This window comes from Cupressus sempervirens, chromosome 9, assembly GCF_028749045.1.
Source record: "Cupressus sempervirens isolate cs-2001-9-10 chromosome 9, ASM2874904v1, whole genome shotgun sequence".
NCBI lineage: Eukaryota > Viridiplantae > Streptophyta > Pinopsida > Cupressales > Cupressaceae > Cupressus > Cupressus sempervirens.
The window spans coordinates 687,793,601-687,821,026 of NC_143126.1; the positions used below are offsets into that span (position 1 = coordinate 687,793,601).

General features: G+C 34.2%; 1 protein-coding gene across 6 annotated transcripts in view; it reads left to right on the forward strand.

Moving 5' to 3' along the window:
* LOC149540592 (RNA pseudouridine synthase 7-like) overlaps positions 1–27,426 on the forward strand; it is a 232,021-nt gene that overhangs the window by 84,133 nt on the left and 120,462 nt on the right. For all 6 annotated transcript variants that reach the window (XR_016356420.1, XR_016356421.1, XR_016356422.1 and 3 more), the window contains one exon: positions 10,084–10,171. Coding sequence is in view for 3 of the 6 variants with exons in the window: in XM_089801689.1 (XP_089657815.1) it covers positions 10,084–10,171 (88 nt within the window). In the remaining 3 variants the exon portion in view is untranslated. The remainder of the gene's footprint in view (positions 1–10,083; positions 10,172–27,426) is intronic.

Here is a 27,426-nt window from a genome sequence, read left to right on the forward strand (position 1 = left end):
ATTAAATAATAAATTCAAATAATAATTTTTCAAAGGTATGAATTTCATATTCTTAATTTAGATTGTTTAAGTCTTAATTATATTGTTTTTTTTAATAGCTCATGCAGTCCTATAATGCAACATGTTGTCAAGTCTCAGTATCCTTATCAAGGTAGTCTTAGGTCAAACCTGTTGATTTTGATTACTGGACCAATTGACCATCCCCTTCCGATGATCCCGTTTAGTAATGCTTCCCCTCTCTTCAGTCTTTCTGCAATCACTCAAACAAAACATTCTCGCCAAGACATTAATTCAAGATATATTAATCGTTAATTCAAAACAATTTGTCGATCATCTAGTGATAGTTATAGATTTCATCAACGTTTCTAATAACTAACTCGTTTCACATGATCATAATGAAATGACTCATTATCAGTTGATACAATGTATATAATTAACTAACTCTCTTCACATGATCATGAAAGAAATAAATTGATACAATGTCTATAATTAACTAACTTGTTTCACATGATCAAGAAAGAAATAAATTGATACAACGTCCATAATTAACTAACCTGTTTCACATGATCAAGAAAGAAATAAATTGATACAACGTCTATAATTAACCAACTTGTTTCACATGATCATGAAAGAAATAATTCGTTAAACCAACGACTATGATCAATTTAAAACTTAGGGCAAAATTTGGGATGTAACATAAAGTTATATTAAAACTAATACTAAAATATAAAACAATGAAACAATAATTATTTAATCTATATTATTAATAAAATAATATTTAGTATGATATTTTAAATAATTAAAAAAATAATAAAATTTTAATGAGTAAAGAAGGAAATAAAATTAAATGCAAAAGACAATATTGTAGAAAGTATGTTAACTTTCTAAATAGAATTTAATAGTAAATAAAATAAACACAAATAAGCAAGTAATTAAATAGTATAACATAGAATAATATAAATTAACTAAATCTAATGAAAAGTCAAGAGATTAACAAATAGACATGACTCCTTAAAATTAAGATTTAAAAGGGTTGAGAGTTTATTTTAGAGAGGAAAAAAAAGGAAAAGAAGAGGAGAGGAGTTCATAAAGGAAAAATTGAAGAGGAAAATAATATGAAGAAAATAAGTGACTTTCTGAAAAGGTATCAATGATATTGAAAGGATACGAATCTTTTGAAAGGGTCATAATTATGAATAGATGACTCTTCAAAAATATTTTGATTATAAAGTATTGGGACTTTTCCAAAGGATTTTAGTTATGAAGTGTTGTGACTTTTCGAAAGGGTTATAACTATGAAGTGTTGTGAGTTTTCAAAGGATTTGTATTATGAAAAGTTGTGACTCTTGGAAAAGAAGAAATGAAAAAGTATATTTTTTTCTTTCCTTATAATTAGAAAATGAAGATTTTTGGAAAGTAAATATAGAGTTGAGATAATCTAGAAGGCATAATTCATTGAAGGGCCGACTAAGGATAGAGCCACATAGACCAAGAAAAGAAGAAGGTAAAAAAGGTATGTTTATAGATTATATTTATTTAATAATGTTTATGAATTTATTTATATTTATGAATATAACTTAGTTAATTATTTAGTACATATATTTCTTACAAAATGATTAAGAACACCCATAGTGCCAGTATAAGGACATGGCTCACCTATATAAATGGCTTCGTGCCAGTATAGAGTCAGGGGTTGTCTTTATATAAATGGCTAAGATGGGGATTGGTGGATTCTTATAGTGCTAGTGCAAGAAGTGAGATCCTTGTATGAATGGCTATTTTGCCAATGGGAGAGATGAGTAACCTTGTACAAATGGCTAGATGAGAATGAGATAATGGCCAGAACTATGGCAAGAATAATATATCTATAATTGTTAGTATTTAAACCTAACATTTGTTTTGAAGTTATTAGTATTTCAAATCCTAATAGTGGGGACATTATAGTTGTATTAGAGCATGATCTTGCCATCTTGTAGGGTTAAAGAGGAGCTAGAAAAAATAATTTATATAAAAGACTAATGTAGAAAGTTAATGACTATTAGAAAGGATTCAAACATATCCATGATAGAAACCTAATAATTTGGACTAAACGAAATATATATTTCAACTCAACAAAATAAATTATCTAATTGCTTGAAGACAAGCAATTTGAGGAAGGGCGAACTCTCATATCCCCATTTTAAGATAGAATTTTAATAATAATTAGATAATACAGTGTTATTAAATAAATAATAAAGTTATGTTAAAACTAATACCAAAATATAAAACAATGAAACAATAATTATTTAATCTATATTATTAATAAAATAATATCTAGTATGATATTTTAAATAATTAAAAAAATAATAAAATTTTAATGAGTAAAGAAAGAAAGAAAATTAAATACAAGAGACAATATTGTAGAAAGTATGTTAACTTTCTAAATAGAATTTAAAAATAAATAAAATAACCACAAATAAGTAAGTAATTAAATAATATAACATAGAATAATATAAATTAACTAAATCTAATGAAAAGTCAAGAGATCTTTAACAAATAGACATGACTCTTTAAAATTAAGATATAAAAGGGAGGATAGTTTATTTTAGAGAGGAAAAATAAAAAGGAAGAGGAGAGGAGAGGAGTTCAAAAAGGGAAAATGGAAGAGGAAAGTAATATGAAGAAAATAAGTGACTTTTTTAAAAGGTATCAATGATATTTAAAGGATGGGAACCTTTTGAAAGGGTCATAATTATGAACAGTTGTGACTCTTCAAAATAATTTTGATTATAAAGTATTGGGACTTTTCTAAAGGATTTTTGTTATGAAGTGTTGTGACTTTTCGAAAGGGTTATAACTATGACGTCTTGTGACTTTTCAAAGGATTTGTATAATGGAAGGTTTGTGACTCTTGGAAAATAAGAAATGAAAAAGTATATTTTTTCCTTTCCTTATAATTAGAAAATGAAGAGTTTGGGAAAATAAATATAGAGTTGAGATAATCTAGAAGGAATAATTCATTGAAGGGCCAACTAAGGATAGAGCCACATAGATCAAGAAAAGAAGAAGGTAAGAAAGGTATGTTTATAGATTATATTTATTTAATCATGTTTATGAATTTATTTATATTTATGAATATAAATTAGTTAATTATTTAGTATATATATTTCTTACAAAATGATTAAGAACCCATAGTGCTAGTATAAGGACATTGCTCGCCTATATAAATGGCTTCGTGCCAGTATAGAGTCAAGGGTCATCTTTATATAAATCGCTAAGATAGGGATTGATGGAATCTTATAGTGCCAGTGCAAGAAGTGAGATCCTTGTATAAACGGCTATCGTGCCAGTGTGAGATATGAGTAACCTTGTATAAATGGCTAGATGAGAATGAGATAATGGCTAGAACTATGGCAAGAATAATATATCTATAGTTGTTAGTATTTAAACCTAACATTTATCTTGAAGGTATTAGTATTTTAAATCAACCCTAATAGTCGGGACATTATAGTTATAACTTATTGTCTAAACTCTAATGTTGAACAAGTACATAGTGATATGATTTTGAAATATCTTGAATTTTGATTAAGGGTGAATTATCATAGTCATACTATCAAATGATTTGTTTTTGTATATTTCTTGCATTTCTTTGCGCTCGCGCACACACACACACACACACACATACACACTTCTTCTCGCATCTGCATCGAAATGTTTTTTTCCTGCATCTTGTATCTGCTTTTGAATTGGTAACTTAGAGTTAAATTATTAAATTATTTCTTTTCTGCCACTCCATTAGCCTATGGGAAATAAAATAATAGGTTAAGTTTCTTTCTTTTCTGCCACTCCATTAGCCTATGGGAAATGAAATAATAGGTTAACTTTCTTTGTTGGTCATGCAAAAGAAGGGGAATGACACAATACAGATATATAAGCCTTAAAAATGGATAATTTGGGTTATAATTCAATCAAGTTCCTTTGAAAGACATACAAGACTAAGAAGCTCTCTAAGATTTAGTGTTAGCTCACAATTAGAGAGCTGGATAGTTAATCATTAAAATTATTTTTTGACCAATAAAAAACTAAATTTGCTGAATGCTTGCAAATATTTTGAGATTATTCTCTATTCTTATGCACAGGGTGTGGCTTTAGCTAGGCCATTGCTGAAGATTTGATATTGAATAATTGTTTCGATTTTTGCGTTGTCTGGGTGGCCTATATATAGGTATTAATCTGGTCAAATTCCTTTAGGAGAAACTCCAATTTGCTTCCTTTTGGTTAGGCTAGGTTTTTAAACCATACGATTTTAATTTTTTTTATTGTTGAGGAAGCAGACCAATTGATTGGGATGTGTGAAATTTGGAAAGTTCTACAATTTGTTTTAACAATTGGCCAATTTGTATAGCTTTGTGTCTCTTTGCGATGTCATGAGGATCCATTAGGTGTTTTTTTATTAAGACTTGATATAGACAATTGTATGGTAGGTTCAATTGGATTATGGTTGATTATAATACTAGGGAGATTAAAATCATATAGATTCCTATTGAAACGAATCTGTTGACAAATACAACTCTAGTTGAATTGCACTTGAAGGATTCCAACCTCACTAGGTCAGTCTAGGAATTGTGTCAACAATAATTAACAATCAATATCTAATAAGTGTTTTGATATATGATGGCATACTTGAATTGAAATGCTAAGTGCATGCAATAATGATACCCTGATGAGGACATATATAGCTTAATCTCAATAATCAATTCAACATGTAGTAATATAGTTTAATGCAGTTGTTCTTCTTGCTGAATATGATCATTTCAATCATTATGTAGTGTAATGTAGTAATAATTGCAATAGTACCATCTCATTCATCATTGTCTATAATAACATATAGTTGGTAGGTAAATTGTAAGATTATGAGCCATTGGACTGTTGTAGTAATACTTTATATCTCTTGATTTCATTTTTGGATATAGTTGGTAGGTAAACTGTAAGATTATGAGCCATCAGACTATTGTGGTAATACTTCATACCTTTTGATTTCATTTCTATATGTATATGCTGAAATGTCATCATGTCAGTTCTCCATTCACGAGTCAAATTTCCATCATATTTCCATTCACGAGGCAATTGTTCTAAAGGGCCTTGTATTTGGCGATGCTATCCCGGATGATCACAAGATCAGAAGTTCTTGTTTTTTGTACCATTGCATTCACCTTGATAATCATGGTGTTACGTCTTTTGATAACCTTTGACTCTCTTTGATGAGTTGTCTCTTGTCATTTGAAAACTTGATGTGATCAAGCTTTTCCCGCTCAAGTTCTCGTGAATTCTCCTTTGTAGATTGGCACATTCTAGAATCTCTGATACTTTGAAAACCTTTTTGATGGTGTTCGGACGTAAACTCGGAATAACTTTCCATCAATAGCTTTAAATTTGTTTTTTTTGAAACAAAGTGCTTGGCACATTCCATCACGAACTCGGGTTTTCAGACGACCATTGGAAAAACGGAGACCAGAAGAATTCTTGCTTCTTTGATTCAAAGTATGCCTTCTTTACTGGATGTCTTCATTCTTTGTAGAAATCCAGGCATATCTTGACTTGTTGCAACATGAAAGTTTCAATGGGATTGAATTCATGAAAGCTTTGAGGATCCGTTTGGATTGCAGATTTGAGCAGGAATTGGAATTCAGAATCCTAAAAAAATGCTAATCCATTGTTTGGGTCTACAAAATAGGAATTGGAATTTGGGGAAATGTGGATTCGGTATCCCCATTTTGACCACCAAAACAGGAATTCCGTCTCCCCTCAAAATACTTGTTATTTGGAATTCCTGTTTTAATTCCCATTTTAATTCCCAGTTTTTGAAAATAAGGATTTCAATAAAGCGAAATTTAACTGGGTTTGACATCTAGATGCCCATTTGGGAGGCACTTCTTTTTGCACATATTTTTGAAATTTAATTGAGTTGTAAGTGAGAGAGTGAGGCGTTTCAAGAAATGACACCCTTTGCATCTACTTCAGGCACCCTTTGAATGCTACTTTGTAAAAATAAACAGATAGGGCTCGAAGAAATTAGAAAGATTGGTGCAAAAATTTTTACGAATTCAATTTTTTTAATTGGGGGAAAATTTTCGGCTATTGATGCACATTATATGTTTGGATTAACTAAAATAACTAGTACCGCACATACCTAATTTCTTTCATCTTCTTTTAACTTTTTCATGGATTTTTATTTTGCAATGACTATCGACATTTTCGGCATGTGTGGAGTTGGAAGCACCAAGAACAGGTCTTTGAACAAATTGGAGATATGAATTGCCTTTTTCACTGTAACTTTTAGATTCATTTTTTGAACCATATATTCGTATTTTGAGCCAAAGAAGCTTGGAATAACAAATTCCAAATATCAAATATTTTTGGGTTTGAACCAAATAGTCCCTAAATAAATTCCAAAAACTGTAATATGGATTTCAAGTTCCAGAATCCCAAATCAAGGATTTTAGATTCCAATTCCTAAATCATATTCCAACAATCAAACAGACCCTGAGATTTGAGTTACAATGACGAATCTATGAGGAGTGGGTATTCAAAGTATGGATTAGATACTTATAGAACACATATGATGGCTGGAAATGAACCGGAAAGCATATGTATTTGGATGGAAAGGACCAAAGTTAGACTTGGAAGGATGGATATGCTTTGAAACATGAAAGTTGAACGCATGGGAATGAGTGTAAATGAAAATTCTTGACTTTTAGAAAGTGACTTGATGTCATTGCATGAAAAGTGGATTACATGTATATGCAACATGTAATGAAGAATGGAAAGTGAGATGACATGTGATTGTAGATGGAGAATGAGCTTACATGTAAGTGCATATGAAATGCATTATGACAAGGGAAGTGGAAAGAAATGTATTTTACTCATGAAGTGTAAGTGCATATGGAAGGAACAGATGCAATGCGCCTTGAGGCGAAGTGAACTTTATAGACACCTTTGAGAAAAAGTAAAGTCAAAGTACATGGGAAAACATGCACATGACATTTTTGACCTTTTATAAGGTGACTTTTAGTCAAAAACGGGTTTTAGAGATGCAATTACATGTAAAAGACTTTTCATGTAATCATGTTGTGCTATTGGATGCGAAAAGTGAGATGAGTGAAAACGGAAGTGGAAAATGAGATTACATGCATGTGCGGATGGTGAATGAGATGTAAAACATGTAATCACATTTGATGGCTGAGATGTGAAGTGTTGTGACATGAAAGATGGAATGAAATGTGATGACTCTTTGCATGAAATTAAACATGAACAAGTTCTTGGGAAAGAACTTGTAACTTATCCAAAAGAAGAAAAACGAAAAAGCAAACAACAAAAAACAATAAAAAACAAACACATGCCTTTAGTCTTAAACTCAAACATGTCAACAAGCAAGTTGCTTTCAAGTGCAAATTCGAATTTGGAATTTGGGGAAGTTTTAAAAGTGTGAAAATGAGAGTTTTCATCATTTTTAAAGAAAAAATGCACTTTTCATGGCATACATTCGGACAAATGTGCAACTTCAAGCTAAAATATGCATAGAAATAGCAAGATAAGTATGAATTGATGAGCAAGTTTGAAAATGTCCACTTACTTGGGGATCAAAGAGCCAAAATAACAATAATTATAGACTTTGAAGACCAATTCTCCTCCAAATCCGGATTCTCAAACAATAATTTGACTTTTTTTGTACTTGCATTCAACAAATATTAATGAGCAATGAAGGGTCGAATTTGACATGAAAATGCCAAATACATGGTTTCCAAAGACAATAGCATGCATTAAAACTAAAAAAACGATCCCTCTTGATCAAAGGTATGGGATGGAAATGCAACTTTTTTGAGTTTTTTCAACAAAAACATGACTTTTATGCAAAAATGTGGGCTGTTTTTGCAAAAACGTCGCAAAAAAATGCATGTTTTTGAGTCATTTTTGACTTGTGAATGCAAAAACTTCCCCAAATGCTAATACATGGATCCAAATGCAAAAAAGTGACTTCAAAACGCATAAAAGTGGATAAAAACCCCAATTTTCTGGGTGTTTTTAGCAAAAACGTAATTCATAAAAGACGTGAAACAAAAACGTTTTGACTTCCAAACACCAAAATGTGAGCCAAGATGCAATGCAAACCACTAAAAATGCCAAAATGTTTCCTCTTGCAAAAAGTGAGCCAAAAATGAAGATTTTTGGTGATTTTCTCAAAAACGTGCCCTTGAAAGGAGTTAAAAATAACATTTTTTAGCAAGAAAAATCCACAATCGTTGTTTGAAAACCCATGGATTGGAAAAAACGACCCCATTGGAGAAGATTTCAAGAAAAACCATGAAGGTAATCAATCAAAATCTTCAAAAACGGGTTCTTGAGAGTTCTTTGCATGTGTTTTTCTCCAAAACGGATTTTAGAAGGGCAAGAACATGAGATTTCATGCAAAACGCATGTTTTTATGGTCAATGCATATTTTAAAAACATGCGAAGATGCAAAACTCACCTTTTGGAGGTGAAAGCATATATAAAAAACTCACTATTAGTGTAAAACTCATCTTTTTGATGTGGATGCATGTTTTAAGTGAAAACTCGACTTTTTGGTGCAATGACATATTTAAGTTATAAAGCTCACCTTTTTGATGTCATTGCACGTTTCAAGTGAGCTTATATGCAATAACATCAAAAGGTCTACTTTTGATGACTTTATACTAACCTTTTGATGACTTTATACTTTTAAGTTGAAATTTACATGCGATAACATGTAAAAGGTTCACTTTTGATGACTTTAAGTGATTTAATTAGCACATGTCAGTTTAAATTCATTAAAATATTAGTTAAATGGGACATAAATTATATTTACACATCATATTATCAATATAACATGTAAATTTAATTTAATAAGTAATATTTACTAGAGCATTTGATTTAAATGCTAAAAATTAAATTGAACTAATAGTTAATATAGTAACTTAAATGAAAAATCAAAAAGTAAACTCAACTTAAAAATATAACATAAAGTGCACAATAGTTATTTTAAGTGAAAATTTAATTGATCAAGTAACTTACAAATATAACATAAAGTGAATTTAAGTTATATTTTTCAAAAAGTGGATGTCAAATTAAAAGTATAACATGATATTTTTAATTCGTGTAGTTGCATCAGAAAAACGAAAAAGACTTAACAAAAGCCTTCAGTAAAAGGATTCATTATATCAATTGGTGTTGTTTGATTTATCAATACAAACCAATTGAATAATGAAATAAGCTTAAAGAAATACGAAACTAGCTTGGAAAAGTTTCGTATTGTTACCTACATTTTGTGGTGACAAAATGCAGGACGACAAGGCTCATGCAAATCTGGAGGCCAAGTTCATTACAATATGTATTAATTACAAGAATCCTATCTTAATTGTGTTTTGTGTGCATTTATGAGCATGATGTCTGCATATTTTTTTTTCCAAATGCGGTGAATGTTCTTGTGCATTTTTTTAATGAATTAGATATCTAGAGACATTCGTTCATCACCTGAATTTTGTGGCAAGGTGCTGCTTATTACTTAAGATTTCCTTTGGATGACAAGAAGGCCAGAATACATAGTTTTTGGAAGCAAATTTGATCCCACAGGGAAAGTTTCAGATAATGGATTTTTCAACTTCCATATGCGGGTTTCCATGAAACTTTGATTGTCAGTTGATGAAAATCATACTTTTTGTGTAATATAAGTTGCCTATCTTATAAAAACATTGAGACATGAACATTCTAGGAAATTTGCTCCTCTATTTTCAGTACATGAATTATAGAAAGTAGAGTGATTTCTTATTGAAGTAAGTTGTTGCAAGCATAATAATGTGCATAACTTTTCCTTATTTACAATTTGTTTAAAACAAATTCTACGTTCCCCATTGTTTAGCATTCTTAACTTGAAACATTTTAAGTTTTATCACATTGTTGTGTTTGCAAATGATGTTACCTACTTTATATATTATTATGAAACAATATTTGCAAATTAAAAAAACAAAATCTCTATAGAGAATACCAAAGATTGTAAGTAACATTATCATTGCATAAGTTGTGGATCAGGCACGAACCTCCTGTGATGGCAGAGCCAATCGTGATTTTGGATGAAACAAGTGATGTTATTACTGTTTGCAAGCCTTCATCTATTCCTGTGAGTTACCTCTTCCAGTTTTGTTGTTTCATAGACATGAGGTTTTAATTCACTTCCGTGTCTAGAATTCACTAATTTGTAGGTTGAACTTTTGGTTCCTTCATGAAGATAACGAAAAAATTAATGCTCAATTTGGATCATTAGTAATTTGAATGTGCTATAGCTAGATTCCATTCTGTCTACCACACCTGACAATTATAAATTCCCCTGCTATACTCCGAAAAAGTAAAATATGGATATCTAGTTTTTTGTTACACTAGCTTTTTTAATTATTTAAACTGTTTTGTAATATTAATTTAGAAAGTCAATCAAAAGTAACACGTCCCAGTTCTTTCAGAAATTCATAATCAGTTGTGAAAATTCCCAAATATTTTCTTTCACATTTGATCCCCAAATATTTCCCGATTTTGTCAAATATGAACCCTTAAATGTTTTAGGATAATTGTTGTTTATTTTCTTTTAGCTTGGTAAATCATCGGTGAGGTTATGAGCCACGCCTATTGCCATAGGAGTAAAGCTTGGATCACATTTTTAAAGATCAGTCAACCTGGGTCACAATCGAATTTACTTTAGGGCCTATGTTGTTAAACATATGGTAGTATGTGAGATTTTAGGCTGATTCATACTCTTATAGGTATCCCTCATTAGCATTACACTTGAGTTACATATGCTTACAAAGTATCTGATTAGGTTGAAGTTTAAAACAAACAATATTTTAAACTTTATAAGCTTAATATTCTAGTTTTTGTTTCTATGAAATATGTATATACTTCTCTTAATAGATAGAAAACTAAGCTGTAGTAAGTGTATAATGCCTATTGGTTTAATAATATTAGTTATTCGACAATGTATTAATTGTCCGCACTAAGTTGGTTGTCACTCTTGGGTAGTTGTGTGAGTTGATTGACAGTTGTATTCTCTTGGCTATAGTCAGGTCCTTTGAATATGTTGTGAGTTGTCAAGGTAGTATCGTGCAGTCAGATGAATTGTAATCCTTGACTGACCATCTCTAGTCTTCTTCTTTGTAATGAATTCATGAGTTGATAAATATATATTTTACTCCCATATCTGGTACACACTACCATCTTTATTATTATAATGTCTGTAATTATCAGATATACTAGTAAACATTTGGCACCATTGCCTGTGATTCATTTCCTTGACTCCCGATAAAGGCGAGAAGAGGCCATAAGGTGGTAATGACCAAGTGATCCGGTGATTTTTAAGGATTGTAGAACAAAGAGAAAGAAGTAGAAGATCACAAGAAACATTTTAGGAAAATCCAATGGGACAGTTTCTGTGTTAGTCTTTCTCGAGAACGAAGTAAAATCCAAAGCATGAGCAAGTTAATAATTAGGAGGAAAGGAAACCATTTGGGGAGGAAGGAAAAAATTGTAGATGGAGTGAGTGGGAGGGAATTTCCGCATTATTACCACTCTTTATTGAAACATATCTCAACCTTGGTGATCAAGAAGACAAATCATTAGTATAATCAATGCCGGAATAGGATTACAAAGAAGGAAATTTTGCACTGAAACATATTTTATTGCATTGAGAATCTATCCATCTCAAGAGAACCCAAAGTTGGAGGATTCCAACTGAAGACCTCGAGATGAAGGGAGTGTAGGAATGAGTCAAAGCCTGAAAGTACCCAAGGTGCTGGGGATGTTAGGGGTGGACATATAGAGAACATGCGTTGGCCAAGAGTACAAGCAAATCACCTGAACATAACAGTCAGAACAATGCATTAAAGTTGGACATACCAAGAAGCAAGCATGCAAGAAATATGGCGACTCCTTTGACAAGTCCAAATGTGGATTGTTACAAGACATGTGTGACTATTTGTATTGCATGTGGTCAAGAGGACAAGATCTGTTGGCTGAGAGTGTAATGCTATGGTGTACAACCATTGATTGGTTTATAGAATTTGATGTTTTATCCATGACCTCATGGGACACACTGAAAAGGGTGTTCGAGGTCAAGGTTAAGCTGCTACATGATGACAATGAAATTGTTGCCAAAATTTATAATACCAAACAAGGGAAGAAAGAGAATAAATGAGCGTACAATAGTAGGCTTAAGGAGTTGTTGCTCAAGTTGGAGAAGAGGTGGTTCTTTGAGGGGTTGATTCCCTTGTTGCACAAAAAGATCAAAGTGGCACCTTTGTCCTTGTATTGGCTAGCCAACAGATTAAAGAAGAGGTGGTTCATTGAGGGGTTGATTTCTTGTACAAAAAGATCAAAGTGGCAGCTTTGCCCTTGTATGCCAATGCCTACAATACGGCAACGGACATCGAGAAGAAAACAATGTATTCGTTTGAGGGAAGAGAAAGATGGATGACGACGAGAGCATTGAGGGTAACAACAATGCTGAATCAACAAGTCTAGGCCCTATGATGGGATATGATAATAATAATAAAAGAATTGAAGGCCAAGAAAGGAACCAATAAAGAAACTAATGAACTTTGGTGTAGTGAGTGAAAAATTGAGGGGCACATACAACATAATTGTCCTAATATTTTCTTAATGTGTATTGGCAATGAATTCTTTTGGACTACATACAACAGTAGAATGAGCATGTGAACTGCAAAATGAACCAATGTGTGACTTGTATCCATTGAAATAAAGCATACAACTGTAGAATAAGAGTATACAAATGTAACTCTTTTCTAACAATAGGCACACATGCAATTGCACACAGTTGTAGAATGAACAAAAGTTTGGAAGCATACAATGTAGAAAGAAAACGTACAACTGGAAGACCAGGTGGAAAGCTGTTGAATGAAAGCATATGACTACGGAATAAGAGAATATAGCTCTAACCATTTTTTGCCAAAGGAGAGGCGTATGACTGGACATAGTTATTGATTGATGACATGCAAATAGTTCAGTGGGATCACTTGTTATTTATTAATAATGTTTTCACAGTGAATTCTCAATTCTAAATGCATTTGAGTATTGACAATGAATTCTGATTCCTCAACACAAATTTTATATGCTAAGGTTGTATAATGTATATATGCATCCTCTATCCATGTTTTAATATGAATATGATGTTTATGTGCATGCTTTATCCATGTTTGCATCTGAACATTTCATACTTTCCTATATTTAAAAATTTCTCCTATATTTATAGAGCCATCCTCATTGTTGTCCCCTAGTCTTGCCCAAAATTGATAAAAAGATTGGCGTTTGGAAAACTTGTTCCTGTTGTCCCTGTCCTGGAAACTTGGGGTAACCTTGGTTTTATCTACTTAGTAATTCATTAATACGCTACTGAAAACTCATATGCAAACACACAAAAGAGCCACCACAATACATGCATTGAAATTAGAACTTTGTCAAGCTCCTCTAATGGTAGCTACATTCACAACAGTGAATGTGTTGAGGAAAATGAATCAAGATGAAACACACAAAAGAGCCACCACAATACATGCAATGAAATTAGAACTTTGTCAAGCTCCTCTAATGGTAGCTAGATTCACAACAGTGAATGTGTTGAAGAAAATGAATCAAGATGATACACTTTCTATGCTTGACTACATATAAATGGGTACACAATTGAATTTGACATTTGCAGTATTCTCTTGTCAGTTTGAAACATTCCTCATCTCCTTACAACTAATCTGCCATATATTTTCTATAAATTATCATTTAGGATATTCTTTTGTATTTACTTATTGTCTTGTTTCTCTGCTCATATCCCCAAAATAATTTCATCTATGAAAATTAGTAAAATCCCTTTGAAATGGAAAACTAATATTGCTTAAGATCAATAGCAATGAGTGTAGGCAGTCGAGAGGAAATGCCAATGAAGATGGTAGTTACATTAAAAAATTGTGCATTGGAATCTTGCTGCCCAAACACATTAAAGAATTGCTAGATAGACATGGCCATTGGAAATGCATTAACAACATGAAATCTGGCAAAAGAGTTGGTGAGATTAGATATGATAACAAAGCAAACTCTTCCATCAGAGCCTTGTATGTGCTACAATGAAGCTTTGTGGGTTTTAGAAGTGCATTTGGAACAAATGCAGGAAGTTGCTACCTAAGTGCACTTACGTAGAGAAGAATTGGAAAAGTGGACTTGCGGGAGTGACCCCAGCAATGGTACAAAAAATCTGGTTCGGATGAAAAGTTCCCCCGGTGATGTCAACAAGGGGAATGATTTCAGCAATGGACTGCGAGGCTAAGGATGAGATGTCATCATGATGATGGCAGCAATGTGGGGTGATGTCAGTGTGATATCATAAAAAGTACAGATGTGGGAGAATGGAATGGAACTATTTTTGTGGGTAAATGCATCCGAATTGGATGAAGAAATTTGGAATAAAGAAGCTCAGATGGATATGAAAACTTTGCAAAATGGAAAAAGACGTCACAAGAACCTTTTATAGGAAGATGCACTCTGTTTGCCTACATAAACATGACTTCGCCGATTTTCAAAGTCAACTGCATCGACAAAGAATCTATTGGCAATTGAAAGTGCAGCTTAATGATCCACAACTGGAATTGAGATGGTGTTGATGTCAGTTTTTATACCACATAACATATTAGCAATTGAATATTTGATACGGAGTATCAAACACACAATTCCTCTCTTGGAAAGTTAATACTCATGGGACATGAGAATAACTCCAATGTTCCTTACACCTGTGGATACTAACTTAGTATATCGATGTGATTTGTTGGTAATCACGTAGGCGGCCTTACATTGTTTGTTTGAGGATGACTTGGACTTTGATGGAATGATGATGATGGTGATTCGGTGTGAATGCATGGTGATGTTGATGGAGAGGGTGATGGTGATGGAGGGTGAATGTTCTTATGACTTGCGCCAGATGTTGTGGGGTTCTCACACCATTGCCCCAAAATTTTGGGGACCCCCTTTTTTCGGTCGCCTCGGCAAATTTTTTTGAAGTTGTCCAAAAATTGAGTCTTGGACGCCTTCAGGCCAAAAGGGAGATGGTTAGATTTATTTTCACCCAGTTTCAACTTGATTTTTTAGAACGACTAATTTTATCCTTAGGTCGAACAAATTTCAAAGAACAACACTTGGTAGGATAAAATTGTAAATCTTGTACTTAGACGATTTTTATTGAAAATTTTGATATAAGTGTATAAATTTGAATAATTTTCAAAAAATAAAATTTTGTTAGATTTAAGTTTTTTGGAAAATCTTGAATTTTTTCGGTGAGAAAATTAATTTTGTGATGATGAAATCAAATAGGAAAATCAATTTTAGACTCTAGAGAAATGATTTATTTTTGTCAAAAAATTAAAATTGCATAGCAAAATCGATTTGGATTAAATTGCAAAAATTAGCTTTAAATGGATTAAATTTGCCTTGAAGATTTTAAAATATTTAAAGAAATTAGTAATTTAAAATTGAAAAAATCAATTTTGGCTAGCCAAAATCCAATTTTTTATGATATATTAATTACTAAATCATCATTAAATGGAAACATTTAGCATTTTCAAGGCTTTATTTACTTTATTTTTGCAATCTTGGTGTAACCAACAATTTAAAAAAGTAAATTTCATCTTGGCAAAATTAATTTTTTGGCTAAGCATTTAATTGGGGGCCAGATTTGTGTTCTAATTAATATTTTTTTTTGCTCCCAAGGTCTTAGTTGGCTAGCTAAGAAGGGCAAGCAAATGGGGTATAAGAGGAAACCCTTTCCCCCTTTATCTCCTCACTCCTCATTCCTCCTCTTCATGGTGCTTGGTGATTTAGACTAAAGAGCAGATTTCCTCTTTCTTGGACGATTTTGAAGGAGCAAATTGACATTTTTCTTTGGGCGATTTTCTTGCAAAGGGCAGATTGGTATTATTTTTGGCGATTTTCTTCATGATAGAGATCTCACATGCTTGACTTTTTTCTTTATAAGGCAGATCTGTACTCTATATTGGCGATTTTCTATGTTAAAGGCATAATTCTTATGCTTGGTGATTTTCTCTAAGGCAAATTAGATTTCTCATTTTGGCGATTTATTTTTGGCAAAGGAGAACATTTTCAGAATTGCAAAGTTGGAGGGCAGATTTGCTATTGTTCAAGTCTGATTTTACATCTTCTAGAGGCTGCAATTTCTCCCAAGGTTGGACGATTTTTGGTTGAAGAAGAAAAGAAGGGGTAAAGTCTGATTTGTAGCACGTGCATGGACAATTTCAAGTGGGCCAAATTCTGATTTTTCTAGCTAGGGCATCAAAATTTGCAAAGGGGCTTGAAATTCTTAGGTCTGATCCTAAATTCCAAAAGAAGACCAGGCCATTGGTAAAGGTAAGTTCAATTTATTTAGAGTTGAAAGGGGTCCTTAAGTGGATTTCTCTCTTTTGCTCTTCTCTAGTTTTGTTTCCCTTGGTTCTTCTTGCATTCATCATCTGCCACTTCATCATCCCATCCTAGGTTGAAAATTGGAGATTGATAAGGGTAGAATCCGTGATAGGACATTTGAAGAGGTAGAAATAAGCTAGACCACCTTAGGTTGAAGTTGGGAGATATAAGTGTAGTTCATCCTAAGGTAACGACGAGGCAAAAATAGGTGGTAGTCCCACCCGTAGGTTGAAGATTGGAGATTGATAAGTGTAGTGATAAGACTTGGCGAGGCAAAAATAAGTGTAGAATCCATCGATAGAAAAAAGGTTGGAGATCAATAAGGGTAGTCCATATCACTTAGAACGAAGGGGCAAAAATAAGTGTTTAGGATGGTAGATGTTAGTGCAAGCAAGAACCCTAAGGGAACAAACACTAAGAAAGACAAACAGGATATGATGCCCAAAACAACTTTCTTCTCAAAAATGAGGTGAATAACCAATACCAAAGTCGGTACAGTAAATATGATACAGGTAAAGGACAGACTAAAGGAAGGACAATCCCCTATGGCAAAGAAGATATACAGAAGTGGGATTGTACACGCAACAACTTTTCCTCCTACCTTGCCTTGTTCTGAATTGGTTATGGAGTGCACATCCAGGTTTGATCTGATTAGTAAATCCATCATTTTTGATGAAGGGAAGAGGGTGTTGGCCAACATTAGCGGACAGGTGATTGAAGAAACATTTAACATTCTCCAGTACAAGAGCATGACAGTGGTGATGATGGATCAGGCAGCCAAATCATTTTAGGATAACCAGGAAGCTTATTTCACACATCGAAAACAAGATTGGCTACACGAGGGAAAGAAAGGAGTAACCAGATCATCGAGGCTCATAGCGACAGATTTCAAATCAGAATATGGCGATCTCGTTGTGCTTCTTAGTTGGATCATGGGCCTAGCTCAAGGTATGCAATTCAAAAACTGGATGTACTTCTTTATTGATGAAATTGAAAAAGGAAAAAGAAGATTTGATTGGGCTAGGATCATAAGTGAGAATCTAGAGTTGCAACTTAGAACAGCACAAAACCAAAAGCAATTCTACATGGGATCCTATCTGTTTTACCTAATTGCTAGATTGTATAAAAATCCTAGACTTAAGGTCTCAGGAGAAGTTGGTAGTGGATCGGGGCAATATTTGGTGCATGAATGCTATCCACAGCGTCATTTGCACAACAAGAATTACAAAATGTTTTGTGATGCCTTTGCCATGAAGACAGTAAGGGTATTACAAGGGACACTTGCTAAGAGACTTTCATCGGAAGCAGAAGCAAAGATAAAGAAACATGGGAGTTGTTTCATCCAATTTCCGCAATTCACATACATTAGAGTAGCAGGGAGTACAATTTGTCCCAAGAGGCTTCCAAGATACCCACCTGACAAGGTAGTTTTGATGGAATTGGCTAGGCAACTTGAGCATTATGATAGAATAATGAAACTCGAGGGTAAGTCAGGGATTACTTTCTCATTCGGAATTGACAATGATAGTTGCCTCAATCGGGTTGCCTTTGCAGCTGCAAAGAAGGAATTGGAATGGTATCATCTAGGATGGTATAGAGCAAGGCAAGGATTCGATCCTAATGGTCTTATCAAGGTATCTCATGGAAATGTATTTAAACATGTTCCCACTATAGAGGACTTTTGGGCCAATGCTAAAGATGACTTTCATGTGAGAAAGCGAGCTTTCTCAAGATTGTCGGTAAACATGATGAGAGATATCAAATGGAGAGGCCTTGATATTCTTGATCAATTGGAAGATGATGGAGATGTGCTAAGAGAAGATTATGTTACAGTAGAAGGAACAGAGTTTTATCTAGTAGATTGGGATGATCATTAGGATCCTTCCTTGGAGGCAATTACAAGAGTAGTTGATTTGCATACCGAGTTATGGTACAATGAAAGATTAAGGAAGCTACAAAGTCGAAGGATTCCCCTTACTTATGAGAAGATGAAGCCAAAGGAGGGTCCAACAAAATCAGTCAGACAGAAGGGTGAAGGAAGTAGCCGGCAAGAAGAAACAGTTAGGAGCAAGAAAAAAGCTTTGGAGGTTGAGAAAAGCAAAGAACATCCGGAACCTCCAGCAAAGAGACAGCATGCAACGTCGTCAAGGGAAAGTATAATTGAGGTTAGAGGCCAAGAAGATAACACAAGTGAACAAAGACCGCAATTGTAATGACCCCTTATTGCAATCGCTCAGAATCTTGGTTAAATTCCTTTAATATCAAATGACATGGAGATATCTTTAATCAATAATATCAATCATGTAAGACAAAATATATAATATCGATTGTCCAAATTATATTTTTGCCAATGAAAAGTTATGCAATGGTAACTTTGGAATTATCCTTCATTTTTACAGATCAACTTGCTATCTCATTTAGAATTGTATGTAGCGTTCTTTCCTTTATTAAATGTGCGAGTCTGTAATAAGAGTGGTCTGCTAACTCAACTCTGCAGCCCTTAAAACTGATCCATAGTATCCATTACGAGTGGACTTATCGATTGATATCTTTATTGATCCAATTACTTGGTTACTTCTTTGCTTTGTTGTTGAGTAATGTTAGTACTCAAGCCCTTTCAAATATCCTTATAACCCTACCTTTATCTTTGATAGGAATTCGAGGGTCCTTTATAATTTTCTCTGAAGTTATTTCAGGAACTTAATCTTTGTTTGAGAATGGTTATTATGGACAATTTATTCTGTAATAGATTATTTGTATAGACTCCCTTATGTACTTGTCATTGGATATGAATATTAATAAAATGAATTGTGCTTCTGAGTTACTAGAGTATCAAACAATCTTTATTCCCCATGCATTGACATAATGACTTCCTTATTTATGCGTTACCGTGACTGTGATGTGGTTGCCAGATTAGAAATGCATTGAATTGGGCTCTCTCTCTCTCTTTACTTCCCCCACTAATTAATGTTTTTCTACCCCTGATGTTGGAGTCTGTATGTTGGCTTATTTCAATCATTCTTTGTGCCTTGGTGGATGACAATACTTGTAACTTGTCATTGTTTATCTTGACCTCTTGATGGAGGTTTGATGATCACTCCATGTTGGAGTATGTGTGTGGGCATCTTATGCTTCTAACATGCTTTCCCTTTCTCTTTTGTTGCCCCTCTATTTGATTGCTGGCTGGTCTTCTTCGTTGGGACAATAACTATAGCGTTCTTATTGTTCTTGGTGCTTTTATCAATCCCCACTTCCACTTTAGTAATGATCATTGCCTTAGTATTCTGGCCATTTCAATTTTTGCCATTCGTCAAGGATATCGATTGAGTGGATGTGTCTAATCTATACTCCTTGTATGGTAATCTATAAATGAGAGACTCTTAATCTTCTCTAATGATGGAGGCTAACGTCTCTGCCATATATCAGATGTTGACTGGTTCTGAATAATAATCCAATTTGTACATATCCACGTTCTGCCTTGCGATCTAATGGCTTTCTCTATACCATTCTCGAGGGTTCTATTATATTGATCTTCAACTGCCGTCAAGACTATGCAATGCTTATCTTTCAATTTCCTATCACCCGCTCCGTCTAGAATATTATGTCCTGTGTTGGGTGATTCATGCACTATGTTTTTTGACCAACGTTGATGTAGATCACCCCCTCTTGAATATACGATTCTTATTATATATACGTGACAAAGGCGGAAGTGTCACATAGTGAAGACACATCATTTCATTTAGGTAACTAATTGCAGTCTTTGGTAATTATTATTAAGTCTATAATCGATCTAGTTAATTAGATGATTACAATAGATCACTGGATATTAAAGCTTTCTCATATCAATTTTAAGGTAATGTCTTTTAATATCTTTGTAATATTTTATATTTATTATAAGGTCCATAGTTATTTCATTTACTCTTATTCATTTAGTAAATACATAATTAACATATTTCATTATTATTATTATTATTATGATTATTTTAATTATTATTATTATTTCTTTCTTTCTTTATTAAATGTTTTATCAATTGATATAATATAATATTATATCCATTTGATATAGGATAACAATAAATGATATATATATTTAATATTTGTTTATCAAATGCAATCATAATTATAAATTATATTTATTGATTTATTTATCTTATATTAACTTTATTATTATTATAAAAATTGATCTTGGAAATGGGGACATTACAGCGGTAGAAGTGAGCTTTGATTCAGAGTCAAGTGGTTTTAGTAGTAGCACCGAGTACTCTCCCCTTTCAGAAAATCAACGTGGAGATGACATGGCCGTTACTAGTGGAGAAGAAGATGGACCAATTGATATTGAGGAAATAAGTCAGGCACCCAAGGCCGTTGGTGATGCTTTGTCAGTCAAACCAAATTCAGATTTGGAGAGATGCACTGCACCACTGTGGTTAAGGCAAATGCTTATGCCAAGAGGTGAGGTAGTAATTGCCCGAACAGTGGAAGACATCCAAGGATTAATAGAGAAGGGTGATAGCGAGAACCAGAAATAGATTGCAAAAATGGTGGCAAAGGTAATCAGGAGCAACAATGATGGTCACCGAAAGGTTTAGATTGCTATACCAACAGTCAACAAGGCATTAGATGAGATTGCGGCCCAAGAATATGAGATAGTGGAACATAATTTGGGAAGAAACTCAGATGATATGGAATGTGAAGAGATCCAGGAGGGTATAGCTTCAATAAGAGAAAGGTTGAGGAAGGCAAATGAAATGATCATAATGTTGGAGGCCGAGAACAAATATTGGAGAGATTGCTAGCCTATCCAATAGTTGCACTAGGCAGCCCTTCCTCAAGACAACTGGAGCAACCTAGAAGAGATATCGGCTCAGCTACATAAAGTCAGGGATTGGATCCATGATACAATCCAAGATGGGTGAAATTTCTTGCCTTCCTTTATCTCAACATTTCGGTTATTAGTGACTGTTAGAAACAAATTTAGAATATTTGAAGAGGAGTGAAAGGACTTCCTTCCAGTCAAGGATTTAGCTATTCCCAAGCTACAGGCATTCATTGGACTACTAGAGGCATATTTGGGAAGGGCTAGGTTGGTTAATGAAAGAGGATTGAGTACGGTTGAGTCTTGGTTTGTTGCCTTGAGTACAAGATTGAGAACACTTGAGGAGATACAGAATGCAGTTGCACAACACAGCCCAAGCGTCAACACTTCTGTTTCAACCATGATGAGCGACGTTGGGGTGGCACTTGATTTTGAAGACATCAGAGAAGAGGACATTGATGAGACAAGACTTGGGTCAAGATTGGATGAGTTAGTAAGGGTTGCTATCAAGAAGAAACATTTGGGCACCCTTTCCTCCCTCAATGCCTTTATCAGATTTGCAAAGGAGTATGAGAAGGACCATGAGAAGACACTAAAGGCAGCAAGCAACATGATGAAATCAGCTGAGCTCAAGATAAAGCATACACCTTGCCCTCTCATGGAGGAAGTCAATGAAAGGTTAGCTAGGTTCATTGCCTTAGCTAAAAGAATGAAAGAAAAAGGGAGATTTATATTAGAAGATCATTTGATGTAAGCCCAAGTGGCAATTTCTCTTTCTTCTAGGGTATGACAAGTGTCTAATTCTGATTGGCCACCATTTTGGTGCCTTCTCATTGGTTGCCACTTTTCCACTTTTTTCATTGGTCCATTGGCAAGGTGGCATCTTCTCATTGGCCGATGGAGTGGCAACCCTAATTAGGGTTTCTAGGATTCGATTTGGATCATCGGTTTTGCCTCTATCTCTATCGTCGGTTGTGCATTTTGGCCTCTATATAAGGCCATTTGCTCTCATTTGTAATTGTCAGAGAAAATTGTTGCAAAGATAATGCCAAAAAATCGCTTTTCTTTCTCATTGTTGTGACTTGCATGGTGATTAAGAGCTTTTGGTATTGTTGCATGGTTTCTACTTCCAAATAGTTAGAATAAAATTTCTTTTCAATTTGTTAAAATGGATTGCATTTCAAGTTGTTAAGTAAGATTAAGAGTAGATGGATAATTGCATGGTAGCATTAGTGGATGTTTGATAGGGATCAATAACTAGGCCACTAGCATCCTAGCGGCTTGTTGGGAAGCCTTGTGTGGTAAACTAGTTCATTTTCCTTTAAATCATTTCATCTATGGAGGTGGAGCCGCTTGTTAACTTTCATTAGATTCGATCCCCGCCCATTTGCTAATCTTTCCATTCATAGGAGTAGGAGTAGACTAGCAAGTAGTTAGGAGTTTGAGTTTTGAAGAGGAAAGTTAGAAAGGCGTAAGTCATAAGAACATCCACCCTCCATCACCATCACCCTTTCCATCAACATCATCATGCATTCACACCGAATCACCATCATCATCATTCCATCAAAGTCCAAGTCATCCTCAAACAAACAGTGTAAGGTTGCCTACATGATTACCAACAAATCACATCGATATACTGAGTTAGTATCCACAGGTGTAAGGAACATGGAAGTTATTCTCATGTCCCATGAGTATTAACTTTTCAAGAGAGGAATTGTGTGTTTGATACTCCGTATTAGATATTTAATTGCTAATATGTTATGCGGTATAAAAACTGACATCAACAGATGACTTACATGGATCTGATTGCAAAAGCATGGCTTAGCCACGTTTTGATGTCAAATACACTAGCGGGTTATCTATCGACAACTAGAAATGCGAGAAAATAATCGATAGTTGGAAATGAGATGGTTCGCATTGAACGTCTTCAAAATTGGATAGGCATAAGTTTCCCTCGAAGTGGGAAAATCTATTTGAATTGGAAATTCGCAGATTGATGGGGAGGTTCGCTTGGGGTTAAGATTCTTGTAGAACATATACCCGACCATTTTAAAAATATTTTTCAATTTTAGCAAGGATTGACAACCAAAGTAGCACTTGCATATAAACTAAACTGAATTGGAAATTGCAGGGAAATACTATTGAACTACGTCTGTGTTGATTGGGAGGGAAAAAATTGCAAGAGTATAACTTTAATCCCTTAGCTAGATTAGCAAAGACTAGAAAAGAAAGTGATCTTAATTTTTCAAGCTATACCCATCTATGCTAAGAAATTTTGTAGATACAAGAAGTTAAATCTGTTAATGCCCAACTAGACACCACAAAGAGGATCTAAGGGTCTTCCAAGAGACAACAAAAGAAACCAACCAACAACAAGAGCACCAAACAATATCCGGGGAAAAGTAGAGCATAGAACAACAAGAAGTGGGAGTAGCAGCTAGCCACAAGCTAGCTTCCCTCCACTATGGAGAAGAAACCAAGAAGCAAAGGATATGGCATAGGGCGAGAGGAGGTCTTGTGTCGTCTCTAAGTACACCTGGAGGTGGTGAGCTACTACGCATTTTGACTAGCTAAGATCCAAACCTAGTGATGGAGCCCTAATTTTAGGGCCTCCATTTGTGAACATTTTCTTACCTTTTTTACCACTTATGTCGTGTCCATAGGATAAATCATTTATATCTCTATCTTTTTAGGATAAGGTTTAAGTATTTCTTGTGTATGACTAACCAAAGCTACCATTGCAGACATAGCTTGTGTATATGATAAATCCCTGATCAAAGACTTCTTTATCACTGCTATGCAAAAGCTTCTTAAAGTAACACAAGAAGCAACTAGATTTGTGCAAGAAAAAACACATTGATAGATGGTACGAATGGTGTTGATAATGCCACCTCAACAAGGGTTCAACTCTCGGATCTTGCAGCGTTTCTTCTTGAAGAATTAGATGTTGTGCTATTCATTGCTACAAAGTCCATATTGCATGATGCTGAGGGACTGGTCAAGAAGAGAGCCTATAAGATTCTTGCAAATATTATTAGGGAACACATAGTTTCTAACAAATAACTATGTTGAGTGTTGATTTTCTCAGATCGCTGCAAATGTATTTGCACTACCTTTTCGGTATGTGCTTTCCAAATGGCAGCCATCTCTCTTCTATTAGATGAAATATGGATGGACATGTCCCTTCAAGGGACACATCTGAAATAACCCCAACCGGTTATAAACTCTTCAAATAACAATATTTTTTCTTTCCTTCAGTGGTTTGGCATTTCATCAAACGTTTTGAGAGCAGACTTCGTTATTAGTGAAATTACCTTCTCTAATTGAACCACAAATAATAATTCTGAATTGAGGTATTTAGTCTAACACTTGGGCATAAAAATTTCAATATATGGTGCTTCCGATTAAAGCCCAAAATAATAATTTATTTGCAAGAGCTTCAGAAAAGAACAGAAGTAAATAACAATATCAGAACAACAATGGAACCATGATATTGGTCGCTTGGATTGTCAGACCTGGTTTCTGCTGCCGATTAACTATGACAGCCACCTACGGAATCTTTGCGATGTATATCTTGCCTTGCGTCGTTATTGATACCTCCTGCCGCGGTTTGATTATGACCATCGATTCTGCCGACCACCAAAGATTCAACTTACTATGCTGTTAACGGATGAAACCCCTATCTCTCGCGATTTGAAGGTTGGCGATATTAATTTTAATCCGCCCACGATTTGACGCTGTGAGACTGGCTGACGATTTACCAGAGTTCAGATGTCGGCGTCTGAACAAGGGACATGCAATCGTGTTGCTCGCGTGATAAAGCCTCCTTGAGGTAATGTTCTCTTCCGCGGTCTGCACTTAGTTAGCGACTGATGAGCAGTGCCCTGACAGGGTCAGAAATAAGATCTGAAATAGCTGCCGGCCCACATGAATACGCTCCGGCCTCAATCTAGCTCTGGCCCGAAAATTTACCTCGTTCTGCAAAGATTCATGGATAGATAATCAAAATGCAAGAATGTCTAATTCTGCCTTAGACCACAGATTTCCGCCTTTATGAGATGACGGTGATGCCCTCCTGTTTTGCAACAATTCAGGTGATATCTCACACCCTCACAATTGCTTATCGATGGGAGTTTTCGTTCCCAAAGATAAATCGAGAATTCGCAGACCAAATGTCCACAAATTACTCCTATCTGAAGAAGAAGTAGAATCCACCAAATCACTTGTCCAAATGGGAGCCTTAAGTCCTCTATTTATTCACTTCGCTGAGAAGTTACTGGAAGTTTTCCGGAATCATCTTTTATGATGTACTTTAATTATTAAACTTTATAAAATTAAATAAATAACTTTATAAAGTTAGAGTACAACCTTAATTTAATATTAGAAATGAGTATGCCCCACTTACTGAATTATTATTCTTCGAGAGCAAAAATGTAATCATTGGAAGACAAAAATGACCCTCTTCCCATAATCATTTGCCTACGAGAGTCGATGATAGGCAAATTCCCTGTTAAAGTTAAGTCGCTAGAAAGGGGACATGACAGTCTATTCATTAGTATTTAATATAATAGTTTATTATTTAATACACACACACACACATATATTTATATATATAGATATCACATATATAATATTTATATATGTAATAAATCTCATATATCTAATTAAATATATATCTTGTACATATTATATAGCTTTAGTGAGTTTTATCGGACTGAAATTACACTAACGTTAGCACTCCCTCTTAGGGAGGATAAACACAGGACCATATATTACCTCAATGTAACATAAGAATATCTATAATCAAAAGATATTCAATTTTGATATCACATTTGATATCATGAGTAATGGTCTCTAGAATATCAACAAATGATATCCACTAAATACTCTCAGTAATGATATATGGGGCAATGGCCTTCTGAATGCCATCTCATATGACATTCACCATGTACTCTTTGATTTGGTCTCCTGAATGTCCAGTTGCAAGATATTCACCAAGAACTGTGAGTAATGGCTTGCTGAATGTCATATCATATGATATTCACCAAGTACTCTGTGTAATGGCCTCTTGAACATCAATTTGTATAACATTCACCATGTACTCAAAATGTTCATAAGGTACTACACACGCATTCTCATAATGCTTACCATATGAACATCCACCATGCAAAGTATAATCTGTCATGATCTGCATAGACATTGTAAGATATCTATCATAATAGAAAATTAAGTTATTGTAAGATAGTCACCTTTCAATAACTTCTGCAAATACAAGTGATAATCATTTGAAACTCATCACGTTCTCACGATGTACACAAATTGCAAGCCTATTGAAACCATGTAGTCACACACATGGACTTTCAGAACATCAATCTTCATAACTGCTTATCCAATGTTACCTTTGAAGAGGTGTCACTCCCTCTGAGTCTGACATCAATCTCCCTTTTCCTGCAATAATATTCTCGGAGGAAAAGATCAAGGCATATAGCTCTTATAGTATATATAGAAATACAAATAAGAACGTTAACATTAATGATGATGTTAACAACATAAATGATTATAACATACTCTTTGTTTTATATTTTCAATAATATTTAATCTTTCTATAAATGATGTATAGAATTAAAATATAACTTTACATTATCAGTACTTTTTATACTCCCATAATGAATCTCTTTATTAAATCCACTCCAATTAATTTCAGAGTAAATTGGTGGGTCCCTCTTACCTGCTTGATGTGCATCCTTGATTCCTTATATCTTTTTATTTAAAAAAATCATGATGGGTCCAATGCATCTCCTTACCTTTGAGGGCATGAAAATATATCTAGACTAGGTTGGTAGGCTCGAAAAACACATTTAAAAACTCCAAGCATACACTCGTACGATGTACCAAGTATGATCTTGGTTGGGGGAATTGTACGCACTTCTCCCTTTTAAGCATTAGTCCATTTTATAGACGGCGGTAAAATCTCTCTTTAGTGAACCCAACATGATAAATCATTACAGAAAAACCATTGAAAAGAATAATATTTATGGATATCACTGGTCGCTCCAAAGAAATCCAAATTCCGGTGCCTCCATGAAATACCCATCGTTAAAATA